The sequence below is a fragment of the Nansenia antarctica genome (genome assembly GCF_963989245.1).
Source record: "Nansenia antarctica genome assembly, chromosome: 3".
NCBI lineage: Eukaryota > Metazoa > Chordata > Actinopteri > Argentiniformes > Microstomatidae > Nansenia > Nansenia antarctica.
This window is the reverse complement of record NC_137688.1, coordinates 84,289,576-84,300,758: the sequence shown is the minus strand read 5'-3', so window position 1 is coordinate 84,300,758 and position 11,183 is coordinate 84,289,576. Positions and strand designations below refer to the sequence as shown.

The window sequence follows — 11,183 nt, the reverse complement described above, 5'->3', positions numbered from 1 at the left end:
GTTCCTCCCTGCGACTCAGGACTCTCTAACTGCCACTCTCCTAACTGCAGCCCTGAGCTGGGCCTCACAGCTCACTCACAATGGAAACTCCAAGCCTAGTAGCCTCTGTCCCCTTTTTCTCTTCCTTTCTTCAGTCACACAGAATCACAGCAACACTTTATTTAGACACAATATCTCATCCCTACATCATACAATCAATCGTTTGTATGTCCTCCCTCCTCTCAGGTATGGCGGCGGCTTTGCCCAGAACCCTTGGGGAGCTGCAGCTCTACCGCATCCTGCAGAGGGCCAACCTGCTCTACTACTACGAGGCTTTCATCCAGCAGGGCGGCGACGACGTGCAGCAGCTCTGCGAGGCCGGAGAAGAGGAGTTCCTGGAGATCATGGCCCTGGTGGGCATGGCCAGCAAACCTCTACACGTGCGGCGTCTGCAGAAATCCCTGCGCGACTGGGTCACCAACCCGGCGCTGTTCAACCAGCCCCTGACCTCCCTGCCGGTCTGCAGCATCCCCGTCTACAAGCTGCCCGAGGGCTCCCCCACCCCGCACAGCACCCAGGAGCGGGGCAGCAACAGCGGGACCAGGGGGGAAGGGCCTAACGTCAAAGTCCCCAAAGGCCTGGCCGCGGCCTGTTTGGACCCGGGCAAGCTGGAGGTGGCCCGCGACAAAGTGGCGGCGGCGGCGGCGGGGTCTCCCTCGCAGAGCGCCGGCGAGCCGCGGTTCTGGTCGGGGTGCCATAGCAACGACAGCGAGCAGAGCATGTCCCCGTCGGACCAGGGGTCCCCGTCGTCTCCCCGGGAGGGGCTGGAGGCCTTGGATGCGGCCGCTGTACAGTCGGTGCTGGAGTGTGTGGACCGGATGACCCCCGCCCTGCCCAAGACGGACCCGGCGGAGGTCAAGGAGCAGCTGAAGGGCAACAAGAAACTGGCCAAGATGATCAGCCACATCTTCGAGATGAGCGACGACGACCCGCACAGAGAGGAGGAGATCCGCAAGTACAGCGCCATCTACGGACGTTTCGACTCCAAGAGGAGGGACGGCAAGCACCTGACTCTGCACGAGGTACAGTAGAACCAGAACCACTTTTAGTGGTATCTCACTGTAGTGTAGTGAAGTACCCAAGAGTAACATTCTTTGGCTTTGGTTCGTCAACTTTAGCATTGCAGCATTCAGATACAATAATAATAAGTAACGTAAGTAAGTAAAATAACCCTAGTAATTAAGTGATGGTTTTACACTGGCTTCAATAGTGCAAAAATGCTGTGCAAAATACGATGATATGAAATGCAATATAATACAGTACAGTGTAATACAGTCGGGAACCTGATGTAGGGCTAGGCTCAGTGCCACTGCATTTTCCTAACCTCAGTTACTACTCAGTAATACTAAAGGGGAGGGTGGAGGGGTTTAAAGTGATTTGTGAATCGTGAATCGTAAGGATATAAATGAGGGTTGTACAGATGAATAGATGAATCAAACAAATGAATCAACTAATGCTCACATTTCCTCGTTAGTTGAATCAATCAATATAATCAACACAAGGGCGTAGGTTTGCATATGGACGGTAGGGACATGTCCCTACCAATATTTGAGCGAACTCATTCGCATTATCTTTGGAGCAAAGTCATTATTAGATAAGTTGAGACCAAATGTTGTATTAGTATTAATCGACTGTCAGCCCTGATACGAATGCTAACATTTGTCCCTAATCTTCCCTGCAGCTGACAGTGAACGAGGCAGCAGCCCAGCTGTGTATGAGGGACATGGCCTTGCTGACACGCAGAGATGAGCTGTTTGGATTGGCCCGCCAGATCTCCAGAGAGGTCACCTACAAATACACCTACCGGACCAGCAAGTAAGGCCATCTCCACGGCCCCCCACACGATCTGCTCCTCTAGTTTAGATACAGTAGTGAGGAAAGAGTGTGTAGGAGCTTGTGTTGATTCAACACATTGGTCCTCATGTTATGACTGCGTAATGACTGTAATGTGTTAGATTTGATCATGTTCTGTAAGTTATGAAGTACACAGATAAGTTAACCAGACAGATAAGATAGACAAGATAAGATAGCCAGACTGTGTTTACCACCTCAAATTGATAAATGTATGCCCAGCCAAATCCATGTTTAGAGGTAGCTAGCTAACATTACATTGATCATAATATGATTCGTAAGACTTTTCACTTTTCCAAAAAAAATGCTGGTTGAGAGAGGACGCTGGCGTTGCTTGTTCGCCGCTTCTCCGCCCAAAATCTAGGTGTAATTGCAGTATACAGAGTAGATTGTCCTACAAAGACACTTAGATTTAGATTTAGTCATCTAAAAATGTATTAAAAAAGCACTATATAAGTCTAATGTATTATTATTATTATTATTATTATTATTATTATTATTATTTTTACATATTGCACACAGACTGACAGTAACTATCATCTCTAGGTCTCGCTGCGGGGACAGAGATGAGCCGTCTCCTAAAAGGATAAAAACCGAGGTAAGAGCCCTGGTAGAAAACAGTGACAGTGACTTTCTTAAGTTTAAACGCTTTGATATCAAAGCATTTCACCCGTACATTATGTCTGTACTGGAAAGTACAGTGTCATGTACGTGTGTGTGCTAACGTTTTACTCAACAGGCACCGACATGTTTTGAAAGCCCACTTTCAATTACTTTTCAAGTCATCTTTTAAGTATGAAGTATTGCTTTGTGGTCTAATCATGCGTGATGGCAACTAGCAACTTAAGAAAACAATGTTAACTCTCCTGTTCTGCTGGAGCTGTGTATGTTGGCGGGTGGATGTTTCGCTACATGCTTCACAGATATCCGAATACCCAGAATAAAAGAAGCTTTCTCTGTCTTCAAAACTCTGGGGGGAAATGATTGTTCTTGAATCGCTAGGCTTGTTCAACGCTTCCTTTATGGATTGTATCACTCTTCTCAGCTGTTGTACGAATGATTGAAAACACATGTACAAGTGTTGACTTCTCAAGTGGGTCTTTGAATAAGGTAGTGTGCGAAAATGAAGAGTCCCCTATTGATCTACAGTATGACACTGACTGTACATCCCTCTGAATGCTCACCACACACCAGGAGAAATACCATAGCTTGGCCCACCCTTATCTGTGAGATCCTCTATATCTTCTCTTGTTTCTTGATGTCCTCAGGAGAACTTCTTTGACATCCAGGAGGCTCTCCAGGCCATCCACATGAGGCAGGAGATCCTTAGGGAGCAGCTAGCGTGCGCTAAGTCCAAAGGGGAGGAGACGGTTGGGCGAAACCTCCAGGTAATTAGAGCCTTGCCTGTACTTGCCTCTACAAAGTCGGTACGACTCAGCCCCGTACGGTGGGGGAAATAAGTATTAAACACATCAACAATTGTTTAAGTCAACGTCTTTCTTATTGCAGCTGTTCACATGAAATGTAGACCTGAAATTGGTGTTGGTAACTCAATAAAACTACACAGTTAAAGAAATTGTAACATTCCAGTCCATAAAAAAAAAGCTATGCGCAATAACGTGGAATGGAAAGATATTGAACACTGTAAGAAAAAGCACTTAACCAGCTTATGCCGTTAATGGGTTCTCCTACCTGTGCTAATCAGAATCAGCTGGGTTAGTGCATGTTGGTGGGGAAGTACTACTTCCACTCTTTGAAAAAGGGTTTCCCACCTCTGAATGCAAGTAAACAAATCATTTGTCACCAAGCTTCCCTGCAAGACACATCTCGTGATGGGCAGAGGCAAAGAGCTCTCCTGAGACCTTTGCAACAAGAGTGTTGAGCAGCATAGTAATGGCACTGGCTACAGATGGTTTTCTCAACTCCCAAATGTTCCTATAAGAACACTTTCTGGTCCCTTTTTTAAAATATATTTTTATAATTTTTTACTAATTATTTTGTATAATCTTTTTTGCCCAAACCCCGCCCCCTCATCAGAGGACCTAAGTACTTTGTTTGTTTTATTATTTCTAATCATTATCATTCTTAGATGAACTTGGTTCCTGTGAACGTTTTGGTTCCCATTGAATGTATACCCACCTCTTCAGGTTACACCTTAACTGCTCCTCCTGAGACATCTACTACCCCCCAGCACTGTGTCTCCTGAGACACCCTCTTTTCCCCTTTACTGTGTCCCCTAAGACTTCTACTTACTACTACTTGTATTGTTTCTCTGTTTCTCCAGTGTCTATATAAAAACAAAAACAAAAATTGTCTTTTTATTTTTTTTATCTTTATTTTTTCCTTCTGTCACGGAGACTGCCAATGGCCCGGGGCCTGAGCTAGATTACTCTTCCTGCTACGGCTGGCGGATTGATGATTCACTTGCTTAGTCAAATGTATTGATTGTAAGTCGCTTTGGAATAAGGCGTCTGCTAAATGCCAAAAATGTAAACGTAACCGTGACGTCTGGCTGTGTCTCCCAGGTGCAGCTGGAGCGTCTGTTGGCCAGGCAGATGGAGATCCTCCATGACGCAGCGGTGCAGGAGCGGTTACAGGCCCTGGACTGGAGAATACCAGCAGGAGCCCTGAAGTACCTCAGTGACGCTCAGGTCAACAACAACATGTCTGCAGACAAGAACAGGGAGAACCACGGTAATAATAATAATAATAATAATAATAATACATTAGACTTATATAGCGCTTTTCTAGACACTCAAAGACGCTTTACAAACTGAAAAGATTGAGTAGTAAAATAATAAAAAGAAACCAAAAAATAAATAAAAGAAAGTATAGGGGTCTAATTAATTTTTAGATGACTAAATCTAAATCTAAGTGTCTTTGTAGGACAATCTACTCTGTATACTGCAAGTATATCTAGATTTCGGGCGGAGAAGCGGCGAACAAGCAACGCCAGCGTCCTCTCTCGACCAGCATTTTTTTAGTATGCCACTCCTCTTAGCTACTTAGCTCTTAGCTACTTAGCTCCACTTCCTGCTCCCACTGAGTCTCGCCGTCCCAGGCATATAATAATAATAATAATAATAATAATAATAATAATAATAATAATTCATTGTATTTATATAGCGCTTTTCCGAGGCTCAAAGACGCTGACAATATGGGAAAAACAGAAAACACAGAAACAACAAGCCACAGATAACATGAGCACATAGAACACAGAGTTAACGAACGTGGAACAAGTAACGCAGCAATGTCCAGGGGGGGAGGGGGGGGGGGGGGGTGGCAGGGTTAGGGGAGATGGTTAGGGGTAGGGGAGGTTGTATGAATGGGAGAACAGGTAGGTTTTGAGGTGGGATTTAAAAGTGTGAGGGTGAGTGAGGGTGAGTCTCTTGAGTGGTTGAGGGAGAGAGTTCCAGAGGCGGGGTGCAGCTCGTGAAAAGGCACGGTCATATAAGTCACTTAATCCCGAAATCAGCCGTGACACGACCGTGAATCTCCTAAATCTCTAAATTCAGGTTCGGGTTTTTTTTTTTTTTTTTTTCCTTCACACTTTCTCAAAAGAGGGAGGAATCATTTCTCAGCTCCCAGCCAGCCTTCAGGGACTCGTCTTATTTTTCATCAGTTTTCTCACTCACCCCATAGGCCTGCTGCTGACAGCCCATAGGCCTGCTGCTGACAGCTCATTACTGTATATCCCTGTTCCCATAAATCCCCTCTGCACTGGTAATTACCACTCCCACGCCTGTTTACCTTCAGCCAGTTGCCCAGGGGGTGTCTCTCTCTCTCTCTCTCTCTCTCTCTCTCTCTCTCTCTCTCTCTCTCTCTCTCTCTCTCTCTCTCTCTCTCTCTCTCTGTTTCATAAGGTATGGTTACCAAGAGACGAATGTAAAACAGCAGCTATTAAAAACACCTTATTCAAGTTGAATGAGAGGAGCATAAAGCACTGTAGGCTTATTGAGTAGTGTGTGTGTGCTCTGTGTGTCTGTGTGTGTCTGTGTGTGTCTGTGTGTGTCTGTGTGTGTCTGTGCTCACGCAGCAGAAGTGGGGGGATCCTTGAGAGAGGTTTATGCACCGATGGAGTAGATTCAGCCGACGTGAAAAAAGCGGTCGGCAATGGGATTGAGCATGTAAAAGGATAGTGTTTATCCACACGCTCATGTTTGTTCGTTTGTGTGTGTGTGTGTGTGTGTGTGTTGTTTCAGTTGAGAGACCGATGAACTTGCGGGTGGTCGGTCAGAACGCGGCGGAGGGGGAGCTTACGCTGGGGAAGCAGCTGGCCAATGAGCTGAAGCGTCACCATAACCACCATAACACAGATGAGGCCAAAACACCAGCAGCAGGTCAGTAGCAGCACAGCAACATGTTCACTGCACAGGGCACTTAGTGGCCAATTACACGCTAATGCATACACCGTAAAATCCCACGGTACCACCTCTCTCTCACCCGTCCTTCCTGCCCAGGGTTCCCGCGCTGGTCTTAAAAAGCCGTAAAGTCTCAAATCCAGCAACCCGATTTGTAAGGCCTAAAAAGGTCTTACATTTCAGTCATTAGGTCTAAACAAACGAGCTGGACTTTTTTGTCTGTATGGCAGTGAAATCCCTAATTTCATCACCTTGAAGAGGACAAATAGCTATCATATGGTGTCGCGATAGGTCAAAAATTCTACCCAAAGAGGTCTAAAAAAGGTCTAAAAGGTCTTAAATTTGACTTGTTGAAACGTGTAGGAACCCTGCCTGCCAATCTCTACTGTCTCTATCCCAATAAAGCAGAAATGCCAGAAAAATAATCATTTTCAATGTTCACGGCATCATACTCCTGATGTGTAATGATCCATCGCTGTGCACGCGACAGACATGATAGTGTTCGTCATGCTTTAGTGCACACACCTGCATCTTTACAGGTAATGAGCGACCACTTACTGTGCATCCCTTGCAGTTCCGTGATATAAAGTGGGTCATATTTCCGACTCTTAAATGTTGATCGTTCGTGCGTACACCTTTCTCTTTGATCTCGCGTCCCGTCACACACTGCAGGCTAACACTTTAGTCAGATCCCACTTTAATGTATGCTGCCTCTTTAATCTAGGATGGCTCTTTGAATCTGACTCCTACAGTAGCATGTTTTGATATTTCCTTATACTCTACACAGCACACTCTCATCCTTATCTTAACCCACCACCTCTAGTAGTATTTTATGTTGCTTCAGTTTTAACTTGCCGTTTCAAGAAGATTCTACCAAAAATATGTTTTTCCTCTTTTCAGATAATTCTGAGTGTATTATCCGACCGTCATGTGGAAAAAATGAGGTGCTAGGTCTTAAAAATTAGATCCTGCAAGGAAGTCCGACCACATCTATTTACGTGGAAATTAATCAAGCTGGAACCAAAAAAATGCCAATTCGCTTCCTTTTTTGCCTGTATGGCAGTGAAATCCCTAATTTCATCACCTTGAGCAGGGGTCGGCAATTAGGTTTGGCCTCGGGCCAATTTTTTTTTGAGCCACTAGATGGCGGGCCCGAACGTTTTTTTTTTTTTTTTCCTTAACACCAGGGGAGCCACCCCTCCTAAATTTCGTTGTTTGGTACCTGTACTGTAGCAATGACAATAAAGACCATTCTTCATTCCATTCATTCATTCATTCATTCATTCATTCATAAGTAATTGATTGTTAAAAAATGTGACACGTTCTAATGCTTTGACTTTTCTTTCGAAAAATGTACACATCGCTAGTCAACTAACACAGCTTGTTTTGTGAGCCTGCTAACAATGTAAAGTAGTGTTGTAGTTAACTAGGTAACAATGTAAAGTAGTGTTCTAGTTAACTAGATAACAATGTAAAGTAGTGTTGTAGTTAACTAGGTAACAATGCAAAGTAGTGTTCTAGTTAACTAGGTAACAATGTAAAGTAGTGTTCTAGTTAACTAGGTAACAATGTAAAGTAGTGTTGTAGTTAACTAGGTAACAATGTAAAGTAGTGTTGTAGTTAACTAGGTAACAATGTAAAGTAGTGTTGTAGTTAACTAGGTAACAATGTAAAGTAGTGTTGTAGTTAACTAGGTAACAATGTAAAGTAGTGTTGTAGCTAACTAGGTAGCAGTCCAATCCATTACGTTGCAGTATTTTGGCTTGACTAGCAAGTTTGTGTTGTGATTCTCAACAACGTTGAAACGTAGTTTCACCCTTTTCCATAGTTTTGAATAATAAATGTGTGGACTGACGATGTAGCGCAGCCTAGCTTATTCTAATAATTATTTAACATACTTTCATTCTGAATGATTCCCCCCTCCTTCCAGACAAGGTCACATTATTATTGGATTGGTTGTTTGGTGCCGGGTGAAGTTAGCTAAACATTTAACCTGCTAACTAGCAAGAGAAACATCATGTCACTCTCCAAAGGTGTAAAGAGGAAAGTTGACGGTGAAAACAGGGCATTTAAAGAGGAATGGACAGCGAACTATAATGTTCATCCTACCTGGTTTCATCAACGCAAAGCCGTTGTGAGACTCACATCTTCCGTGCTCACAATGTTCCCTTTCTATACATGCGAGTCGTCCTTTTCCTCAATGAATGTGATAAAGACGCACGAGAGGAATCGATTGATGCACAAAAAAACTTGAGAACTGCCTGCGGATTAAAGTGACGTCCATATAACCAGATATCAAGCAAATACTGACCGATGGGAGATGCCACTTTTCACATTAAGTGAGTACCAAGCCTGTCGTTATTGTATTTAATAACCTAATTGTATTTTTTATATTTTGAATGAATGGCTCATTGTAATTATTATCCCTAATAGCGTGTTTGCTCTGTCGTTTCAGGAGCATAGGCCTATGCACCACCACCCCTCGCATAAGCGGATTACTTTTCTTTCTTTTCTTTTTTTCACCGATTTTGTTGTCAATGTTTTTCAGAATATTAAACTGAATTTGCTTTGTTACTGTTCATATGTGTGTTGCAGTCACATATACGTAAACATTACGTTTGAATTATTTACTGAGCTGGTGTTATTTTTTTCAAACCACACACGGCTATTTCAGCACTACACGTTGTCCACCTACTTATGATTCACTATGAGGGGTTCAGCGTCAGTGCGCTTCGGTGCACCCCGCTGCCTGATTGTCTGTCCCTGTGTCATTCACTCTCAACATGGATAAAAGTACAATAAGCATTATTCAGGTGGAGGTAGATTCTCTATTCGGACATTATAGGCGCTATATGTGGGACTGTCGGTCCGATATTGTAAAAAAAAAAAAAAAAAAAAAAAAAAAGTGGATTCTCAAAATATTCTGCTGGGCCAAATATTATTGGTGATGGGCCAGCAATGGCCCGCGGGCCGCCTATTGCCGACCCCTGACCTTGAGGATGACAAAAAGCTATCATAGGTCAAAAATTATATTCAAAGAGGTCTAAAAAAAGCTCTAAAAGAGTCTTAAATTTGATGTGTTGAAACTTGTAGGAACCCTGGATTGTGATAATGAGGATGTTTTTTTCTTTGCGCTTTTGACTCCATAGAGAACGGGACTTCACAGCGAGCAGCCAACCACTCAGACAGGAAGACCATCAAGTCAGAACCAGAGGATTCCACATAGTGCCTCCAGCCCCCCTTCTGTTCCCCCCCTGTTTTACTCACAGTTTACTGTATGCAGTTTATCAGTCAATAGATACTAAGCAAGCACAGACACAGTAGAGCCTTAACAACCAATGTTGCCTCAAAAATAGCATTTATTTTCTTTAATTTTGTCAAAGTTTTTTTTTACCAAAGCATCTACAGTAGAGCATGCATTCAGTTGTGGGGAAATATTGAACAGGATGTTCTTCGTCCTGTGCAGGTCTTTGTTTATTTATCGATTTGTACATGATGTTATTTAAAAAAGTGACGGTTATTGAAAAGAACACCACAAGTTGCATTTTTTTCTTTGTACCCCCATCGATTTTTTTTTGACTTGTTTGTAAATTTTTTGGGTGGACCAGCTGATTTACTGCAGTTTTAAAAGGCGGAATCATAACTTGAGATCTGCATGCCAAACCTAGATGTTCCACGTAACCTTGGATGTCAACGGTAGATTAGTGTAAAACATTTGGAGTTCAGTGTAGAGATCAAGTTCAGATTCAGCCCTTCATGAACCGTTTTCTGGGTTCAATTCAGAGGAGACAAGAGAACGTTGTCCTTAAGCGGGGTACACACATAAGGAATTTCTAAATCTTAACAGAAATCTTATCTGAGACAGACCCCACACATGAAGAAACAACATCTTGGATTTGAACAGCCTTGATCGTGTTGTGTGTGGTGTGCGCCAATTTCCCCATTTCAGCACCCCACAGACATAAAGATTTTCCACCCTAACCACAGTCTAAAACCGCTAATTTTACCAAACAATCTGGCAACCCTATGGTTTCTGGTCGGAAGTATTGAACGCATTTCACATTTACGATTGCCGGCCACGCCCATTTTCCGAGCAGGTTGTCGGGAGAGTTGATTGCACAATTGAAGAGAATTGACTCTTAACACACCTCACACCCCAAGATTCTGGTATAGGAAAATGTTAAGAGCCATCTGATAACCGGGCGTTTTCTGTCGTTTTCAGACATCCGAAAATCGGGCCAAAACCGGCCAAAAAATCCTTATGTGTGTACCCCGCATTAGAGGAGCAATCTTTTTGCCCCCCCCCTCCCCCCCTCCCGTTGTACTGTATGTATTTATGAGTGCTAAATTGACTTGAGGCAGCAGATGTTCTGTTCTGTAACTCCATCCAGAGGTCAGTGTTGTAGGTCAGTCTTAGCCTTGTCGCGTTGCCTGGTACCGAGTCCGACTCTGATCATTTGCTTTGTTTCACTTTTTATTTAGCGAAGCAAAAATGGATCTTATACCGGGGCTACTAGTTGTCATGTTTTCTACAGTTCTCACTGTCAGACATTATTATCATCAGGCCTGTATATAGTTTGGAAATTACAGAAATAATAGCCTAATATCAAAAGCAGGGTTTTGTCAGTGAGTGTAGTAATTTGCTGTAATGTTGTTGTCAATATAGTGTTTATGTGTGTAGAGCTAAACCGAATTACTGTTGTTTTAAAAACCAGTAAAAGTGTCTGGTACCACGCGCTGTACAAGATTTTAATGTTACTTAGCATAGCCTTAGATCTTACCAGTGTTTCATCACTAGGACCACAAGTGTATAATTGAAGATGTTCCTTGCTGTTAGAATAAGCTAGCAGATGGCTATCAATGTTTTTGTGTTTTCCACTGAGTAAATATGTCTTGTTCTCATGGTCTTTTTTGAGATCCAGTTGATAGTTT

General features: G+C 43.2%; 1 protein-coding gene across 1 annotated transcript; it reads left to right on the top strand.

Annotated features, from left to right (window-relative positions):
- Positions 1 to 221: 221 nt before the first annotated feature.
- LOC308152472 (NGFI-A-binding protein 1-like) lies at positions 222 to 9,530 on the top strand. The gene is made up of 7 exons (XM_080525461.1): positions 222 to 1,061; positions 1,721 to 1,854; positions 2,437 to 2,488; positions 3,159 to 3,278; positions 4,416 to 4,584; positions 6,093 to 6,230; positions 9,401 to 9,530. Exons 1-7 carry the CDS (start codon positions 228 to 230, stop codon positions 9,475 to 9,477), a joined length of 1,524 nt encoding a protein of 507 aa, XP_080381587.1. The 5' UTR covers positions 222 to 227; the 3' UTR covers positions 9,478 to 9,530.
- Positions 9,531 to 11,183: the final 1,653 nt, after the last annotated feature.